This window comes from Sphaerodactylus townsendi, linkage group LG04 (genome assembly GCF_021028975.2).
Source record: "Sphaerodactylus townsendi isolate TG3544 linkage group LG04, MPM_Stown_v2.3, whole genome shotgun sequence".
NCBI lineage: Eukaryota > Metazoa > Chordata > Lepidosauria > Squamata > Sphaerodactylidae > Sphaerodactylus > Sphaerodactylus townsendi.
The window spans coordinates 83,025,754-83,047,390 of record NC_059428.1 but is presented as its reverse complement, the minus strand read 5'-3'; the positions used below and the strand labels follow the sequence as shown (position 1 = coordinate 83,047,390).

Below are 21,637 nucleotides of genomic sequence, written 5' to 3'. Positions count from 1 at the left end.
CTTGTCCAGAGCTGCATGGTATGATAGACTCCCTGCAGTAGCTAAAGGATCCCTCTTATCCTTTGCTGAAGTAGCATCTGTTGAATTTTCTTAGTGGGTCTGTAGATTGTTTGTAGGTTGCGCTTCTTCATCAGTTTTCCTATGCGATCAGTGGTTCCCTTGATGTATGGTAAGAACACCTTCCCTCTAGATGGCTCTTTATCTTTGTTCATGTGGCTTGTTCTTGGTCTTGCAGCCCTTCTGATTTCTGTATTAGAGTAACCATTAGCCTGTAGAGCCCTGTTTAGGTGATTCAATTCATCTTGTAGGAGGTGAGGCAATTGGGACACACAGGTGAAGCAATTGGGACACACAGTATACAGAAAACCTACGCACACAGACAGATATCTACACAAAAACTTTGGTACATCGCGCAAACAGAATCTGTGAACCTCACCTCCTACAAGATGAATTGAATCACCTAAACAGAGCCCTGCAGCTGTGGACAAGTCTACATAGGAACCACCAAACGCAGCGCACAGACACGTATCAAAGAACACAAAAGGCACTGCAGACTATGGGGAAAAAACAGAAATTCTGGACCACTCTGAAAGCCACTACGTCAGACTACACAGAGAAGCAATTGAAATCCATAAGCACATGGACAATTTTAACAGGAAGGAAGAAACTATGAAAATGAACAGAACTTGGCTGCCAGTGTTGAAAAATACTAGGGTCAAGACTGTGTCAAACCAGCTCCACACAAACACAGGATGACCATAGACAAAAGAAACAAAGGCCAGGATACTTCTATTCAGATGCTCCCTCCAGTGACCTTGCTATCTGCAGGGTTACTCCCAGGCTATAGTCTTCATTGTTACTCATACTTCTATTCAGACGCTCTCAACTATTGACCTGGTTGCCTTCTTTGTTACTCACAGACAAGGTTTCCCCACCCAGCCTGGACACTCCAACAGATATATACTCCACTTGCTTTCCCAACATCAGATCCTCTGAAGATGCCAGCCACAGACGCAGGCGAAACGTCAGGAGAGAATGCTGCTAGAACACGGCCATACAGCCCGGAAACCACACAGCACCCACTTTCCCTATTTTAACCCTCAGGGCTTTCAAAACAAGTTTGAGAGACCCTTTTCTAAATCAATTGTGGAATGCTATCTATTCATGACTGCTATTAGAACTAAGAGAGTGGAAAAGTTTTAGTAGTCCAGAGTTGGATTCCAACCTTTCTGTGAACAGATGAAGTCTTCATAAGAATTTTTTTTTATAATGGGTAGCAGTATTAATATGCCGGTAGAGTACAAAAGAGTAAGAGCTCAGCAGCACCTTGAACAAAATTTCTGGCAGGTATGAGATTTTATTCAGGGTTTTTTTTGTTTGTTTACTCTTCCTCGGTAGTCTATAAAAAGCTACTTCTGACAGCTCAGGGCAGCAGGGGGTATGGCACAGAAGAAGCAGCACTGAGGGGAATTTGCATAAATGTCCATTCTCTTTTTTCGGTTTGAGAGAACTTGTTCTGCTCACTCAAGAGTAAACAGAATGATCTCTGCCAATTTGACTTCTTGATGGAGCTCCCACAAAACAAGGCCAAGGAGCTGGGAGCAATATTGAAAGGGATCTAGACTAGGTCAAGAGGCTAAACTCCTAGAAAGATTGCTCAATACAGAATGGTTATAGCTGAGATTAAGATGCATCCTCCCCATTCAGTGATCATTGATAACATTAGCAGTAGAGAACAGAAAGTTCCAACAATGATGGTGACTACTATACTACACTTTTGTGAATGTACTGTTGAACAGAAGTGAGAAGTTTGGCCAGGATAAGTCATGCAAGTCACATGGTAGCAAGTCACTAGTGGATTCTTTCAGGTCTTGCTTTCCTCAAAGACCAAACCAGCCCTGGAAAGAACCACCTTATTTCCTGCCTTTTATTGACAGAAACAAAGTCTTGAAGGATGGCAGTATGGTGTGGTTTCCTTGTCACAAGACCCAGCATTCATTTATTAAAGTGTGCTACTTCTGTTATTTGGAAGATTTTTAACCCCACAATGTTTCAGATTTTTTGCAAAGCTCTGGCATTTTTCAGGTTTGTGAAAGATCCTGTTGTCTGTTCATGGCATCAGTAATCAGATTTAAGAACCCACAGATTTAGCCATGTTGATACATTGGTGGGGCTTAGGACTGGAACAGTTCGTGCATCATGTAAGACCATGGTTGATTTTAGCTATGCTTCATTTATGAAACAAGAATTCAGCTCACATGGCATTTTCACAAGGTTAGTTGCCCATGGTTTAATGCTGTTGGAATGTGGCTTTTTATCAGAGGCCCACAGCATTGTGGTGCATTTGTGCACCTCCTGAGATTTATCAGGATTTTTCCTGATTGCTTAGCTCCAAAGTTCTGAAAAAGATCGCAGAAAATACATAATTATGTAGGTGGGAAAAGTTCAGATTTTCCTGATCCTGTCTACCAGGCAATCATTTTCCTTGATCTATTCCAGCAAGGACCATTTCCTCTCGCACCACTGGATGGGTTATGACTTTGTTTCTTACTTGGCAATTTAGTCTTTGTATATCTCATAGTTTTCCCAAAATCTCAGCTTCCATTTACACAAAAAGTCTCTAGCTTCTTTGGTTGTAGAGATTAAAAGGAAAAGGCATATTTCAACACAGAAAGAGGCTAGGTATTTAATTTCTTAAAAAGCAGGGAATTCACAGTACCAGGTACACATATTGTTAAGAAATTATATAACTATAGTGACATTCATCAATTTTTAGAAAATCTCTAAAGCCCATGAGGCCTGATACATGCTCAAAAAGAAAATCATTCCAGTTGTATACTGTGATAAGCCTAATCTACTGTTTTCTCTTATCTGCAGAATAGATTACCTCTTTCCTCTAATAGCCTCTTGTGCCAGTGTGCAGATGGGCATTTCTAGAAGACAATCCTTTTCGACTTATTTTTCATAATGCTTTATTTGGATTGTGATGGGGAAAATACTACCCAATAAAAAATAAACTTTTGCCTCAAACTTCCAGTGTTTTATAAACAAGCTGAGATAACTTCACCACACAATATCCTAATTTTTAAAGCCCAATATAACAGTGATGAACATTTGTTTATATTCCAGAAAAATGCATTGACCAACCTTGTCACTATAAGCAAACCATTAGAGAATAGATCAGAGTTTATAATCAACGGATTATTCTAGACAAGCAAACAAAAGATATAGTAGGCCATAGAGAATCATAGCATGTTTTTTCAATACAAGGTATCTGAGGCCAACTATTAAAGAAGACCAGATGTTGATTTGCTATGTATGTTTAAATATTTACAAATATGATTAAGCAAGATAGGGAACTTCCGTCTTCCTAAGGCATTCCAGTGTAATGTTTCTTTAGTCTCCTTTCCAGGGAAATAAATTGCTCAGAAAGAGGAAGGTATCTACTCTTGAAGAGCTTTCTTCTTTAATAGTATACTATAATTACACAGTGTAGTCCTAAATTGAGTTCTACTTTTAATCACTGGGCTTGAAAGGTATAACTCTGTTGAGGGCTGCACTGTCTTCTTGTCTCTCAAAGAAATAATCCTGCTTCCAAACACTGGGGCTGATTCCGCATGGGCCAAAAACAGCAGTGTGAAAACAGTGTGAAAATGGTATAAAAGGGTTTAAAACGGTGTAAAAGGGTTTATACTGTTTTCACACCGTTTTCACACTGCTGTTTTTGGCACATGCAGAATCAGCCAAGGGAAGATTGGGGCTAATAACAGTAAAGTTGTACAACCAGGACTGAAGTATAAGTATTTTTCTTTCTAGAAGGTAAGGAAACCTAATTATAGGGTTCAACCACTTTAAAACAGACACTAATTCATATATATATGATACCATAGGGCATATATAATACCATATATAATACCAAATATATAATACCATATATAATACCAAAAATACCATAGGGCATATATATATAATACCATTCTGTAGATACCTTCCTCTTTCTGAGCCCTATGGTATTTTTTAAAGTAGAACAAAGCTAAAAAATGAAAGTTTCCCCAAATTTCTTATGCTGACCAACTGCTCTAAGTATTTTTATTTATTTTATTTATTTCTCAGTCTTATAGACCGCCCAACCCCCGAAGGGCTCTATAAACAGAAACAAAATAGACTTACTCTTTGTTCTGCTGTCCAACTCTATTTTCGTCGACTCCTGAATTGTAGTTGTAGCTATTCTTTTTCCAACCGTCTGCAAAAATATAAGTGATTCCTTTTAATCTCTATTTTCTATGTGTCTTAAAATTGGTAATAAACAAAATATTACCTTTAACGTGTTTGCTTCTCTAAGATAACAAATGATCAAATTAAAATTTTTAATTAAGAACTGGAAGGATTCCCTTGATTCTTACCTGCCAGAGTCCATTTAGAAGTTTAAATGGATAGTTAATTGACCTGTTGTGCCTTATAATTACATGTCCTTTTGCCTAAAGACAGTTCTCATTTCTCTATTGTCACAAAAATATCAGAAGTTGGCTTAATTATCTCTGAGCTCTGATAAATTGTATTTATCATTATACAAGCATAGGTACAAGCAGGAATATTATATAACCCTATTAAAATATGGGTACCTAAGTAGTGGCAATTATTCCATAATAAGAACATAAGAACATAAGAACAAGCCAGCTGGATCAGACCAAAGTCCATCTAGTCCAGCTCTCTGCTACTCGCAGTGGCCCACCAGGTGCCTTTGGGAGCGCACATGTAGGATGTGAACGCAATGGCCTTCTGCGGCTGTTGCTCCCGATCACCTGGTCTGTTAAGGCATTTGCAATCTCAGATCAAAGAGGATCAAGATTGGTAACCATAAATCAACTTCTCCTCCATAAATCTGTCCAAGCCCCTTTTAAAGCTATCCAGGTTAGTGGCCATCACCACCTCCTGTGGCAGCATATTCCAAACACCAATCACACGTTGCGTGAAGAAGTGTTTCCTTTTATTAGTCCTAATTCTTCCCCCCAGCATTTTCAATGAATGCCCCCTGGTTCTAGTATTGTGAGAAAGAGAGAAAAATTTCTCTCTGTCAACATTTCCTACCCCATGCATAATTTTGTAGACTTCAATCATATCCCCCCCCAGCCGCCTCCTCTCCAAACTAAAGAGTCCCAAACACTGCAGCCTCTCCTCATAGGGAAGGTGCTCCAGTCCCTCAATCATCCTTGTTGCCCTTCTCTGCACTTTTTCTATCTCCTCAATATCCTTTTTGAGATGCGGCGACCAGAACTGGACACAGTACTCCAAGTGGGTCACACCACTGCTTTATATAAGGGCATGACAATCTTTGCAGTTTTATTATCAATTCCTTTTCTAAATCCAAATCCAAATCCAAAAAACCTTTATTAGGCATAAAACCAGTGCCAAGAATTTCAAATACAATAAAAAGATCATTATTGCTCTACTTGCAGTACACAGAGCAAAAACATAGCAACAGCTTCAGATATTTCAACACTAGAGTTATTTAGAAGCTTAGCCATTTTTATTTTATCAGAAAGGAGCATAAATCCTGTTGGTAACACAGTTCTCAAATCGGTTCTGATGTTGTTGTACTTTGAACAATGGAGCAGAATATGAGAAAGTGTATCAGTTGTATCAGGACAAAATTGACAGCGACGCTCATTTTGTGGAATACCAGAGAATCGACCTTGAAGATGTGCTGACGGAAAAGAGTTACACCTTGCTCTAGTCATGACCCATCTGTAATTGTAATTAATAAGTTGTTGCAGGTATATAGCAGGGCTAGTTTTCTGAGGGATAATCCCAAAGAATATTGGAGAGCAAGAGCTTTGCGCTTTGCTCAGGAGAAATTGGTACTCTTGATCAAATAATCTAGTCTTTAAGCGGTGGTAAATCTCCGGAGCGGTGAGTATTTGTGGGGCCTCCCAAGAGAAGCCCAAGGAAAAGATCTTTTTTTCAATATGTAGATCTGGTCTCAGAAACATGCTGACTAAGTGTGGTGAATTCCTTTTCTAATGATCCCCAGCATAGAGTTTGCCTTTTCACAGCTGCCATGCATTGAGTTGACATTCCCATGGAACTATCAACTAAGACGCCTAAATCCCTTTCCTGGTCTGTGACTGATAGCACTGACCCCTGTAGCGTGTATGTGAAGTTTGGATTTTTTGCCCCTATGTGCATCACTTTACATTTTGCTACATTGAACTGCATTTGCCATTTCTGAGCCCACTCACCTAATTTATCAAGGTCCGCTTGGAGCTCTTCGCAATCCTTTGTGGTTCTCACCACCCTACCTAATTTGGTATCATCTGCAAACTTGGCCACCACGCTACCCACCCCTACTTCCAGGTCATTTATGAATAAGTTAAAGAGCACTGGTCCCAAAACGGATCCTTGGGGGACACCACTCCCGACATCTCTCCATTGTGAGAACTTCCCATTTACACCCACTCTTTGTTTCCTGTTTCTCAACCAGTTTTTAATCCATAGGAGGACTTCCCCTCTTATTCCTTCATTGCTGAGTTTTCTCAACAGTCTCTGGTGAGACTGTAATAATTTAACATGGTGGTTAAAAAACCACTGAGCATTGATCATTGGACAAAAAACCCACATTTTTTTGACAAAATGCTAAAGAATCTGGGATTTTTCAGTTTAAAAAAACAATTGAGGGGAGACTTAATAAAGATTCATAAAATTATGAATCTTTGGGGAAAGTGAATAGTGAGAACAGAATTCAAAGACACCCAATGAAGTTGTTGGGCCATAGATTCCATACAGACAAAAGGAAACATTGAACTCAACAAATGGTGGTTCTTTATTTAATATAGTAATTTACCAGAATACAACAATGGCACTAGATAAACTTACAGCCCAGTCCAGAGAGTGCTATGGCCAGGGATGGTTCTGTTGCTGCACAGCCTCCAGAGGGCCTCTAGGCAACACGGGGAGGCAGAACAAATCAGAGACTCTCTGGCCACTTCAAAGCTCTCCACAGGGCTAAATGAAATTACGCGCCCCTTTCAGGTGGTGTACATCTGAGGCTGCACTTGGGGTGTTCCTGATCTAAAATCCACGTGGAAGCGAACTAAAGTTTGCTCCACTCCCAGGAATGCCCCAAGGCATTCTCCAGCCATACCAGTGGTCAGGTTTAGGCTGGCACAGCTCAGGCTCTTCTGAGTTTGGCACCACGGAACTCCGCAGTGCCCATGCACAACCCAGTTTGCCCTCCCTGCTGGCATAAGTGCAGCTTTAGTTGAATTCAATTCACCCCCCCAATAGGATTTTAAAAATTTACATAAAACACGTAACACAAAACATGAAATCCTTTGACATTCTCAAATGTTAATGCATAAAACTTAGCCTAACAAGGTGTGATAAAATTTTGCAAGCTTCAGCACAAAACTTTGCATTTTGAGGTGAGACCTGTGAATTTTCATCTGAGTTGCATTTTAGCCAGCATCAAATCAGATCGCTGAAAAATAAACCTGAGCTGAGCCTTGGGATAAAACGGGCAGTGAATCAAAACATCTCCAAAATTTCAGTCTACTCTGAGTCACAAAGATATACCCTCTGTGATATGGGGATCTTTTTGAATCTTCCATCCAAAACCATTTAAGGGAATGCTTGGTGAATGCCCTTCCATGGCTACTAAAATCCATCTAAGAGAGGTAGGAAGCAGGAGAGACTACATATGTAGATTTTTCCTGCTATATAGCACATCAAAGAATTTCCAATTCTATCTGAATATGTTCAAATAACGAAATAGCATTAAACTGGAATTAAGGGGAATTTCTCAGTGGAGTTTTTTCATTCTTCCATTCAATTTTACTGAGAAAATTTGCAGCATCAAATTATAACCAACCGAATTCTGGGATGAAATTCTACAAGTTGCACTTTGGAGGGGTGGGGAGGAGGAGGAAGAATGGACAGAACAGACCTCAACATTCCCCATCCCCTTTTAAGACATTTTCATTTGCACATTAGTAATCGATGTGCCAAATGATGTGCCAGTTCCAGTTTTCTTCCAGTAAAGAACAAAAAAGTTGGTTGGACACACAAGCAAGCAGAACAACAATATAAATAGGATATGAATACTGGAAACAATACCCATATCAGTATGTCTTGATCATGATGCCTCTGGAATTTACAAGCATAGGTCACGAAAGGTCACGAACTGACATGAAAGGTCATGAACTAATCATATGCAAGATGATACACAATGTCACTCTGTTTTGGACATGACAATTTTGCAAAAAAGAGGAAGCAGCACAAGTGAAGGACTTTACTCTGTTTCCTGCCTCAATGACAGTGACTCAGACAACTAAAGGGGGTCAAGTTACTGGGCATCTTTTCTCTAACACTTTTCTCTACCACACTATCCCTTTGAAATATACACAGAGACGGAGTGAGGGGAAACTATGCCCAGGGTGTGGGCGTGCCCTGTGCCCCTGCTGCGGCATTGCCCGCCCCAGAATGCCCCCTCGACGGCCCGGCCACACCTTCGCCGCTGCTCCGCCCAGTTTGCAGACAGTATCTCTCACCAACCAGCTAGACAGATTATAATAGAGAATCCAGCTCTCCACGTTTCTATTCAGAATGGAGTTCACTAATAAAGACTACTCTTATTACTTAGAAACTATGAATTGGCTTCGGGTTTCCTTTGCTGCCAGCACATACACACGCATGGGTAAGCTCCACTGTGTTTTGCCTCAGTGCACTCTGCTTGTAATGCAAAGGTATCTCTTACCAACACTGACAAGATGAGAAAAGTAGAAAGAAAAAGAATATGGTGAACCCACGTACTGGTTTTCCAGAAACACAATCACACTTTAAATTACTCAGAATAAGTTGTTCTAAATATTCTTGGCACTTTTTCTGGTGAATTTACCAGCTACTAGAGAATTTATTGAAAGGGCATGTTGTTTCTTCAGCTCCATCAGATTTTGATATTTATGGATCTGTTTTTAATAAGGCACATGCAAACAACTCAATTATCTGAATGCTCAAACTGAATAATCAATATCTCACATCAATCTGTGAATCAATCAACCATGTGATTAAAGTAATCATTAAAGTCTGCATTACATATGTTGGGCTCTTTTTGTTATTGAATACAAGATTATGAGAACAAGATGTCCACATGTGATGTTCAGCAAGACAGGAAGTAGTAGTGGGCAGTGAACTATGATCCCATTCTGCACAGCAGGTGTAGCCAGTTGTCTGACAATCAGCTGTTTTAAAGATGCATCTTGGGGATAAGGAAGGGCAGAAATTGCTCAGAAGGCGCTATTGTTACTCACAGGTGTAGTCACACCCCCATACAGCTTCTGAGTAAAGGGAGGCAATTGGGCATGCCCAGGCCTGGCTAAAGCCCTTAAAAAGAAGAAGAGTTTGGATTTATATCCCTTCTTTCTCTGCTGTGGCTTCCCCACTCACAACAAATACCTTGTGAGGTGGGTAGAACTGAGAGAGCTCTGAAGAACTGTAACAAGCCCAAGGTCACCAAGTTAGTACCGTGTTTCCCCGAATATAAGACAGTGTCTTATATTAATTTTTGCTCCCAAAGATGCACTATGTCTTGTTTTCAGGGGATGTCTTATTTTTCTGTGTTCTGTTCGTTGGGCATGCTTCCAAACAAAAACTTTACTATGTCTTACTTTCGGGGGATGCCTTATATTTCGCACTTCAGCAAAACCTCTACTATGTCTTATTTTTCGGGGATGTCTTATATTAGGGGAAACAGGGTATGTGTTGGAGTGTACAGGCTAATCTGAATTCCTCAGATAAACCTCCACAAGTGGCAGAATGGGGAATCCCGGTTCCCCAGATTAGAGGGCACCTGCTCTTAACCACTATATCACGATGGCTCTCTAAAAAGTTTGAATGAGGGAGCTGGCTAAGACAAACCAGTTCTAGCTACCAGCACATAAGAGAGTAGCATTACAGGAGAGGAGGTTGAATATGATTGGCTGCTCAGCCCCTGCCCCTCTCTGTCACAGGCCAAGGGAAGCCACTTCAAGCCAAACTGGATTTGGTGGATTTCAATTATAATCCTACAGTTAGATTTAAAAGACTCCAATTTATTCACCAAGCTGCACTATTCTATCACCCTGTTTGTTCATGTAAAATTACATTCATTTTAAAAGCTAGTTTATTGCACATCAAAAACCTCAGATGTTATTAAATCCGAGACTGATACATATAAAATTACACAAGTCAGTTGCCTAAAGGCACACAGAAAACTTGTTTGGTGGAATTAACAAGGGAAACCAGACTTCTGCAGTCCAAGCTCTCATGAGTGCTTGTTCCATTGATAATCATGTGTAAACATTATTCATGCAGGCCTACACACAAAAACTTTGCAACAGTAGATTAGATTTACCAGCTGCCAAAAACCCAAATGACCTTGGGCCAATAGTTCTGTACGAGTTCATTTTGAAGACAGGGAGGAACAGCTTTTCCTGCTCACAAGCAACAGATCAGAGAAATACTAGTAACAAAACTTTTAAAAAGTAAAGGTAGTCCCCTGAGCAAGCACCAGGTCATTATTGACCCATAGGGTGATGTCACATCACAACGTTTACTAGGTAAACTATGTTTATGGAATTTTGCCATTGCCTTTTCCAGTAATCTACACTTTACCTCAAGCAAGCAGGGTACTTATTTTACCGACCTTGGAAAGATAGAAGGCTGAGTCAACCCTGAGCCAGCTACCTGAAACCAACTTCTGTCAGGATTGAACTCTGACCATGAACTGAGCTTTGAATATAGTACTATAGCTTACCACTCTGTGCCACGGGGCTCCCTAGCTAAACTCTGCTACACATTGAAAAGGTACAAAGCTAATGGTGTTTACTCTCTACCTTTTTATTTTCTGGAAATTGTAGATATGTGCATGTGCATACAATGGCAACAACACCATTTCATATAAGACCCAAATAAATATAGGACCTATATAGGACTCTCCCTGCACTAGGTTTCTGAAGAATGCAGGGCTGCTGAGAGCTACCATGGCCCACCATATGACCTGGATACAAACCAAATATAAAAAAAAACAAATCACTCGGCTCGCTGTTACTCTGCATCTATAATAAATAAAGGACCTACATGTCCAACTGTCTGCCTATCTGTGGTAGGCATAACTCTTCTGAACATAAAACTAGATATCTCAAAATTGGCTACCAGATTTAGATGATCATGGAAATTCCAAGACCAAAAATGATAAAAAATATCTCCCCATCCTATTTGCAATGGAAGTTAAGCTTGTATAGCGATTAAAGTGTCTGATAAGAATCTTGGAAACCCTCATCCATCCATCCATGGAAGCTTCCTTGGGTGACTCTGCGACCATCATACACTCTTAGCCTAATATCCCCCAGAGTTGTTGTGAGGATTAGACAAAGAGGAAAACCATGTAAACTGCTATGGGTTCCCTTTGGAGAGAAAGGCAGGGTATAAAATAAATAAATGTTCTGAAATCTGTTCCTCATTTGTTACCACTACAGCAGATTAACATGCTATTATCAGGAGAATCATCCTTTATAGAGAAATATTAACTCCTCCCATCCGCACATAATATTAAATAGGTTTACTGCTATACTACCATTAAATATTATTAAATACATTCTAAGTTGCAAGCCAGCATGGATAAGGAGTTGAGACAGAAAAATAAAGGAGAGGGAATCAGAAATGGGCATAAATGAATGGCAGATCATGAAAAGAATACAAAAAAACAGAGGAGGAGGAAAGTGAGGAAAAGAGTTAGAGAAATGTAAGAAAAGACAACAAAAGGGCATTTCACTACCACACACTAACAGGCTGTCCCTTTGCAAGATCTGGCTGCGCAGGAGATGGGTGGAACTGAAGAAAGAGGGGACCCATAGGTGTTAAAAGGCTGCATCCTAACAATGATGGTAGCTTGTCCTGACTGGTTTTGCTTTGTTCCAGTGGTGGCTTGGCTGATGGGTTTAACAGGACGTGACCAGCCTTGTAGTAAACTTTGCAGAAAGGCTGAGACCACAGTCTTTGCTGTGCTCTGTTTTCCTGTGCCCCTTGTGGCTGCAGTCAGAACTGCATTATGATTTTTTTAAAATTCATTCAGTGACTCCAGCATGATGTTGGCTTCAGGGGCCCTGCAACTGACTTGGTCTCCCAGAATATTGTCCCCCTGTCCCCCGATCCTCTTGGTGGCCTTGCCTGTGTCTGTCCCACAGAGGTGGAGCTTGTAGCAGGAAGGTCCCAGCGACTAGAGTTCCAGGTTTTCTTTACCTCAGATGAAAAGTTTATCAGCATCCTTGGGTCCTCCTCTTCCTGATTTCCCTAACATTCCCAAGTATTCCAATCATGAAGAAATTCTTCTCCGCTTTTCCATGGCTCCCTTTTATGAAATTCCATTTAGTCTGCTCCAGGTCAAAGCCCTATTGCCCCTTTCATAGGCATACTACTGCTCAGCATCTTTGTTGCCTGGGCTGCTTCTCTCAGAGATCATCTGAAAGAGCACAGCTCATCCTAGCATTGATTTGTACTGCTTCTCAGATGCTTTGCTGCTATTGTGTGCTGCTGATGTCTGACTGAGTAAACTGCTACAACCTGGACAGCCCCACAGCCAAACTCAGGCAAACTCTCTACAGACAGCAGCAGTGCCCAGCCAGGTCCAGCCGATCCTCTGCCATTCTCTCTCTTCAGTCAGGCCACCTATATCTGGAGGCCAGAAGATACTTTATCTCTCTGGTAAAAATAAAACTGAAACAAAGTTCTGTCTCCTTGGGAGAAAAAGGACAGTTTCGGTTTGCTAATCCTGCCATTATTGCTTTTGTTAAGATGTCCAATATTCTTCAGTTCAGAAGGTTTTATTGAAATTACTGTATGTAAATGGCATGTATTAAGTCGAATGCAATGATTTTGACCAAAAAGACATATTCATAGCAAATAGAGCAAATCATATTAGACTCACTGATGAACACTTTGTAAATTACAAAATCAAACGAATATTGGCCCTTGCTATTATGAAACCCACTGCTCCATAATAAAGAATAAACAAACCAAATCCCTGAATTAAATGAAATAATTTTTTAAAATATGTATTTCAAAACTGAGGCCAGAAGATACTTTATCTCTCTGGTAAAAATAAAACTGAAACAAAGTTCTGTCTCCTTGGGAGAAAAAGGACAGTTTCGGTTTGCTAATCCTGCCATTATTGCTTTTGTTAAGATGTCCAATATTCTTCAGTTCAGAAGGTTTTATTGAAATTACTGTATGTAAATGGCATGTATTAAGTCGAATGCAATGATTTTGACCAAAAAGACATATTCATAGCAAATAGAGCAAATCATATTAGACTCACTGATGAACATTTTGTAAATTACAAAATCAAATGAATATTGGCCCTTGCTATTATGAAACCCACTGCTCCATAATAAAGAATAAACAAACCAAATCCCTGAATTAAATGAAATAATTTTTAAAAATATGTATTTCAAAACTTTTGATCTCTATTTCTTTTCTTTTAGCAACAAACTCTGTGTTCAGAGTTTAGGATACGAACTAAGGCTGACCCAGCTTAGATGCCAAGATCTGATGAGGTCAGGCTAGCCCATATTCAGGTCAGAGTGTGGAATGATTAATGTGCTATAAACATAACACATTTTAATCAGACCTAAACCACTTCATGTCTCATTGTAGCTTATAAAATGTGGCCTAGTGTGTACTGTTGTACCCAAAACAGTTCAAGAATCTGATGATCAAAAGACATGACAGTGGCAACCACGCTAATTTATTCATATACCTGCCCTATTCACATATGAAGTGTTAGAGGGTGCTGGTGCTGGGGTGGATGAGATGCAACCAGGCATGTGCAGCTTCCCTGGGCTGTCTTGCTTAGAGCAGTTTTTGTTCAGCCTAACTAATTTCCAGTATCAGAGTCAGGCCAGGGGGGTCAGAGGGATGAGAGATAAGGTGAAGCAGGTAGGATTCTGTTCTCTTCATTTGCCGAACGAACCAGAGAAAACTACCTGTCTCTATAAACATCAGAATTCAAACAACTCAATTGTTTCTTGTTCCATGTAAATCTTTCATTGTTTAAAAATATATTAATTCATCCTGATATTTCTTCAGATGTCGCAAACAAACAGTATTTGCTTCCTTTCCTTCTCCCACACAAGTGGTCAAAAGAAACTCGTCTGTCCTGAAATATATATGGACCTCACCATAAATTATATTACGGAGGTTTCTGAAATCAGAAATTCTTCAATAAAACTCTGTCCAAATGGCAAGGCATTGCTGTAGGGTGTTGGAGATTAAGAAACCTTGTTATACCAACTCTTCCATATTCATTCAATACAGCGGGCAATGACTTAACCACGAAAGTAGTACGTGAAACTTTTCTGCAGAATGAGATCTCAATATCCCGTAAAATGTATGAAATGTCTCCATTTATACAGTGCCTAATAACTGAAATCAAAAACAAGTAAGGCCCAAACCCAAATTAAGTGTTATCTCAATAGGCACACTTCTAGTATATGACACTGTCAAGCATGGTTATACATAGGTAGTTCCACAAAAGATCTGATATGTTTCAACCCAAGAAGCATCATTCCATTATCTCAGTGCAGTTTGAAGAAACCAGCAGCACTTATGGTCACCAGGAAGCTGCTGACACAGAACTTCAAGAACAATGTAAAACATAAGGGAGATGACAGACTTCTAAAAAATACGATCAGTTCGCTTCCACAGGGCATAAAATGGGTTCTATGAGTGAGCACCACCTGCTTACTATCTGGGAATGGAACTAATGCAAAATAATTGCCTCATATGCGCTTTCTGGCAATCCAAAAGATATGGTAGATGGTATTAAAAGTAACTGAAAGCTCTGAAGATCAATAAGGATCAATCTCCTCATCTATCACTCAGGAAAGACCATCTACCAACATAAGTATACTTCTCTGTGGTTCAAATCTTCATTTTAAAATGTAAGACTATAAAACACCAGCTATAGCAGACACTGAAACAAGACAGTAGACCTACAGGCAAGGAAAAACATGCAGTATTTGCCTTCATAGAGAACTATGTAACTAGGGCTTAGGGCATCAGCCAGGTTCAGCTGAAAGTCAATATCCTGGAGCCTCTTTTTTTAAGCCATGACTTTACTGTTCTCTCATCTGCAATAAACTACTGGTACTGGTACTCAAGTAGTTGTAGAACATATTTCCAGATGAGATGTACTTTGAGCTATGGCCCTACCATTCTCTTACACACTCAACAATGTTTCAGTATTGAAATTGTCAGCTCTTTTTCACTCAAAATCTTTACTTATTTTTTATCTTTATAAACTGCTCAGAGGCAATAAAGTTAGCATAACTCCAATCCATTAATGAGCAAAATTTTATTTTTAAAAATTGTAAGAAACACTTTTTAGGCAGATTGTGCCAGAGAGTGGTGGAGTCTCCTTCTTTGGAGGATTTTAAACAGAGGCTGGATGACTGTATGTCAGAAGTGCTTTGACTGTGCATTCCTGCATGGCAGGAGGTTGGACTTGATGACCCTTGTGGTTTCTTCCAACTCTGTGATTCTATGATTATATGAGTCTGTGATTTATTCATATTACGTAAAACATTTATGTGTCTTATTCAATGCCTTATCACCCAAATAGGGTCGCCAAGGTGGCAAACACTTCACAGGAACAATTCAAACATAGTAATTGGCATATTAATTATTCTCAGATTAGCAGGTTCCAAGCATACTACTGCAAAATAAACTTCCTATGGGTTTTTTCAGAATGGTTTTTGGTCCTTCAGCAACTGGAAGCACCATCTCCACCAGTACTGTCTACCTCATCAATTAAGAACTTCTTCTGAAGCTGCGCTCTCTGTACCCACACTTGCAGAGGTGATCTAGGTGTGGCAGTCAGAGACAGCGTTTTTCAGTGGTGGTGTCTCACTTCTGGAATGGTGCTCCTATGAAACTTACCTAGAATCCACCTTGCTCCACTTTAGGTGCTGGGCTAACCTTTCTTTTAACAAAGGCTGTTAACTAAGGGGTTTAAATCAGTAGTGTGAGTCAAATAATTTAACAACCGGTTCCGGTGGTGGGATTCAAATAGTTTAACAACTGGTAGTTTTAACAACCGGTTCTGCCAAAGTGGTGCAAACCTGCTGAATCCCACCACTAGTTTTAAATCCTTTATAAAAGATAAAGGTATTTTATCTTCTGCTCTGCCCTGAAGACATAGCTACATCATTTTAGACAGCCTGATGTGTTATACTATTTTAATGTCCTGATTTGCATTTAATGACTTGGTTTTGTTTTAATTCTAACCTGTCTTTAATACATTTCTAGAATTTTCCAAACACACACCTGTGGATTTGGGGGCAGGGGTATCATTTCATTGCAGAAGCGTATCCAAGTGCCAAACTATGCTTTATATTGGGAATCTGTAATCTGATTCTCAATGTATAGTTTAGTCTTAAAAATCAGTTGTAAGAGGTCCCAAGACGGTGATGCTGCTGAATGAAGTGCTAACTCTTCTCCCAGTCAGAATGGCAGTTTCAATAACAAAGAAAATCCAAGAGGAAGGTGTGAACCCCAACTTCCCCAGCACCAGCCCATGATTGCTTTGGGGCTGTGATTGGCCTCACTTGTATTCTTTTAAACTGAGCAAACATCACAAGGATTCCATAAGTCTCCAGTGCGCTATCATTCAGATAATATGGTCTTGGCCCCAATCTGGTGGAACAGGCTCCCTAGAGAGACCAGGGTCCTGCGAGACTTGCAGAGCTTCCGCAGGGCCTGTAAAATTGGTCTGTTCCACCAGGCATTTAGCCAGCCGGACAGAGTGTGATCTAACCATCTAGGCCTTCAGTGGGCTCACTTTGGGGGGAGGGTTATCACCATCTGTCTGATATGGCTCCTATTATTGTTTTACTGGTTATTGTTCTTTAGTTTTAATGTTGTTTTAAATTATTATATTACATAAGTATATTTTCATGTTGTTCGCTGCCTTGAGCCCTTCCAGGGAGGGTGGCCTATAAGGCATAAATAAAATAAATAAATAAAAATAAACCTTGTAGTATTGCCTGCAGGGTCTTCTTTGGACTTGTGAGGAATAGTAGGAAATACTTAAATAAAGAGTAGTGAGCCCAGAAGTGATATTTCTAAACTGCTCATCACATATAGATCTAAACCGTACTTACTTACATTTTATTTAATGTGGATTACAGCTAAAGATCAGGATACTGGTCTATCCTAAATTCATTAACAACAAGCATATGTATCTTCAACAACATTTAAAACGCTTTTATTCAATAAACTGACTTCCCTTCTCTATTGATTACTTCTACAACAATTTATCCATTTAAAAAAATTCTATTCTACCTCCATCAAGGGTGGTTTGGGGTTTTTTTTCTTTTACTGGTACTTTTTTTTTGCTTTCTGCCCACTCTTAGTTTTTATTTTCCTTTTAGATTAACATCTATGGAAAACAATACAATTGTAAAGTTCATGAAAAAGGAAACAGCCCACACATTTTCCATACAAGTGTCAATTTATTCTATAGGTTATGCAAAAATGGCAGGAATTGATAAATTATTTCAAATGTGGAATGTAAACTGCAATTATGATTGTGTAATTCTAATAACTATGACATTTTCCATCCACAGACAAGATGACTATCACACAACTGATCCTCTGAGAGGGTCTAGATTTGTTGAACAGCCAAAATGATGCAATTAGCTATATCCTCACAAAAAGATAAAACTGTGGTTGTCAGAGTGGGTGCAGTGGGTGCTTCCACAGTAGAAATAGTCCTGAAGGACTAAAAGCAGGTGGGTGAACAAGCAGTGAACTGGCAGGAGATAAGCAGGTTTGATGTTTGGCTGGGGGGGAGGCTGGGGGGAATGGAGAGGCTGTTACCAGGCCCCATGAGGGAATTGCAGCTTGCTGCCACTGTCCCACCAGGCCTGGCTTGGTGTTTGGGCCGGGGGAAGACTGGGGAAATGTGGAGGCTATTGCCAGCCTTGGTGAGAGAGTGGTGACTTGTTGCTGCTGTTTCGCTGGGCCTGGCTTGGTGTAGGGTAGGGAGGGAGAATGGGGAGGAAGTTGCCAGGCCTGGTGGGAGAGCAGTGGCTTGTCGCCATTGTCCAAGTGGCCCGGCTTGGCTGAGCAGACACCAGGCACTAGGACCCAATGGGAACATTCTATAAGGAAGGAGGTCCAGGAAGTGGCAGTGGATGAATTCAAAAATCTCCTCTGTTCTTTTGGTGAGACAGAGTATAGCAGGAATATAGCAGAAAGCACTCTGGCACAGGGGCTACAAGTTATCATTTCAGCAGTCTTATAGAAATGGTTTCCCAGAAGTTCTCAAAATTACCCCACTTTTTCTACATTACTACAGTGAGAACAAATGTTTTTAGACACAGTTCCCCAGGTACTTTTTCACAGGTCTCTTTGAAATGGAAATGGAATCAGCACAGATACAGACTCACACATCTTTCCCACTTCCAGTGATCTGTTGGTTTTATTGTATCATTTTAAGTCTATGTAGAGCCATGTACAAATCTCCATCCACTAAGAGACTAACTGGATAGTCTTGGGCCAATTTCTCTGTCAACTAAACCTATCTCAAAGGGATGTGTCAGCTGAACCTATTTCAAAGGAATGCTGTAAGGACAAAATATATAAACCACCAGGATTTCTTTGTAAGAATGGTGGAATGTAACACAAATTTCAATTAAACTTGCAAAGGCCTTTTTAATGGATTTTATTTTTAGTAGATTGGGTTCTCTTACCTAATGTTAATTTAAAAAATGATTGCATGTTATTTCTCACTTCATGTATTCAAAATATTTCAAGAATATTTTAGACATTTCAGTGTGTTAAAGTCTACCCTTCCATCTATCTCATTTTCTTTTGTTATGTTCCAAACGGAAAAGGAAAGACACATGGTACATTGTAAACTGAAAAAGCTATTCAGGGAATATGTAGTTGCATTCCATGTTTTAAGTAGAAGTTGAAACATCTGCTTTTAAACACATACATAAAATTAGTCTTATAGATATAAAATTATACTAAGATTGGCATATATTACAGTACAGGCATTACAATAGCAGTGGTAGAAACTATTAATTTTAATTAATAATGATTTTATTGTGATAACTAGGTTTCATATACAGACATAATTCCGTCTTAAGAACACAAGAAAGAGCCTGCTGGATCAGACCGGAGTCCATCTAATTCAGCACTCTGCTACTCGCAGTGGCCCACCAGATGCCTTTGGGAGCTCACATGCAGGATGTGAAAGCAATGGCCTTCTGCTGCTGCTGCTCCCGAGCACCTGGTCTGCTGAGGCATTTGCAATCTCAGATCAAGGAGGATCAAGATTGGTAGCCATAGATCGACTTCTCCTCCATAAATCTGTCCAAGCCCTTTTTAAAGCTATCCAGGTTAGTGGCCATTACCACCTCCTGTGGCAGCATATTCCAAATTATGTTTATTTTTCAAACTGAAAATACAGTCTACCAACATTAATAAGTCAGAAATCTTTTTCTGGAAAAGACCTTCAATACACCTCACCACTGTGGAAGCAGATCTTACTTCACTTTCACAAATATCAACACAAATTAATTAAACCTTTTCCAACACGCACGCATGCATGGGCACACACACCCACACAGACTGAGAGTTTATTAAACAAGGCAGTTCCTTCCCCCCCCCCCAAAAAAGACCCACATTAAATCAAGGATATCATAAAACATCTGTATACATTTACAGATCAAAGAGGAAGAGCGATGCGGCTACAGAGTTCCAAGGCATTCTGCCTTTGCAAAGGAGTAGCCTATTTTAATATGTTACTTATTACTTCACAAACACAGATGGAGCTGTTTTCCATTTTAAGACTCCAGTGAAAAGTCTCTCACTTTTAACCCATCATTTTTATGCCATGACACAATTAGCCAAAGGCCTTCTTGCCAAACATCTGCGCTCTACATTATGTGAGTTACAACACAGTTGAAGAAAGAAGCAAAAAGAGAAGCATTTGAAGACAGACATACCTCTTCTCCCATTGTGAAGTGAAGCTGCTCTTCTAGTGATTACACTAAGCAGCATTCAAGAGCCTCACTGGGAGTCCTCCCACTTCCTTCGAAGTGCTGAGCTCACTAAGTTTAGGAGACCAAGCCTAAAACTGAGTCACACTCAAGACCAATGTGAGTTATGAGAAAAGCAAAAACTTGCCCTCATTTATCTCTCCGGAAACCTGGGTTTTCTCACAGTCTGAGCTACACCACAAGAGTGAGGTTTTCTCTTCTGCCTACCAAGAAAAGATAGGGTTCTTCTAACAACACACACAGAGAGCTAATATGTCAACACTGGTAAAATGGAGATTTATTTTTCCAGAACCACCCAGTAAGAAAAATATTTTCAAACAAAATTATTCAAAAATAAATCCAGAAAAAAATCACCTTTTCTTCTTCAGATATTCATACTTAATATGGTGGGAAATGACCAGATTTCTCTGGAGAGTAACTCAATAAGCCTGTAAGAGGAAGGGTCTTATATCAATTGAATAAATAATAATGAGAAGAAGAAGAAGAAGAAGAAATAGGTATGTGATGGCAACTTTAATTAAATAAATTGTTACTATGTAATAGATATGGCTTCTGTAATGCTACTATAGCCTAAAAAACTACTTCTAGGTAGCAGTGTAGGGGAATACCTACTAAAGGTAGGTATTATAATGCAAAACCTTATAACAGCATGATAACATCTTTCCCCCCTTTTCTTTTTTTCTGTTAACAATAACAGATGATTTTAAAAAATGGAGGGACTTTAGACTAGCGATAAGAATTTAATAAATAATATCATTCATTTGTTTATGTTGTAGGAAATGGAATATCAAAATATTTTAATGAACAGAAATAATGACAGTCCCACATTGGTTTCTTACACAGTAACACAATGGGCTTCTCCAGAATCAGCTCACTCAGTTCAAAAGGATGCAGAGGAACAGGTTCAGACTTGACTCACACAGGACAAGATGCCACCCACAATGAATCATCAAACCCAGTTTCCTAAATATGACTTTAAATTGAAGCCTTTGCTGAGATACATCTTTCCGGTTTTCCAACAGCTAAATAACTTTACAGCATATTTCCAGAGCTCAAAATTTCTACCAGTGGGTAGAATGCCAACCTTGGAACTGGCAGACCTGAGTTACGATGTATCCATAGTAATGAGGAGAAGTTATAAAAAATCTATGGATTATGGTTGTCTATTTGCAAGCTTGACTAGCCAGGCAGGACTGGTGTGAAGGCTGCTGAATATCCACAGTGTATGCACACTGTGGCATCTATATTTCAATGCCCAAAGTTGATCGAGTTACAAGGCTAGGGTTTAAGTAGCCCTTCAGAATTTATTTGGAATCCACTCGCAAATTTTATAATAATTTTTCACCTGGAAATTTTGAGATAAAAATCCTTTGCCTAAACATAAAAGTTGATCAGTGGGTTTTGTTTCTGTGCCACTTTCTTCACAAACAACCTATGATCAAATCTATGCATACAAGGATGGCTCAGTTTTTATATGCTCCTGTTGAGTTCAGACTAAAATTAAGTCCACACAACAAATAGATACAGGCTAAATC

The 21,637-nt window shown here is 39.6% G+C and overlaps 1 protein-coding gene across 1 annotated transcript in view; it reads right to left on the bottom strand.

Annotated features, from left to right (window-relative positions):
* Positions 1-21,637, bottom strand: part of SH3KBP1 (SH3 domain containing kinase binding protein 1) — a 190,285-nt gene that overhangs the window by 39,504 nt on the left and 129,144 nt on the right. The window contains 1 exon segment of the mRNA XM_048493335.1: positions 4,171-4,243. Coding sequence (XP_048349292.1) covers positions 4,171-4,243 — 73 coding nt within the window.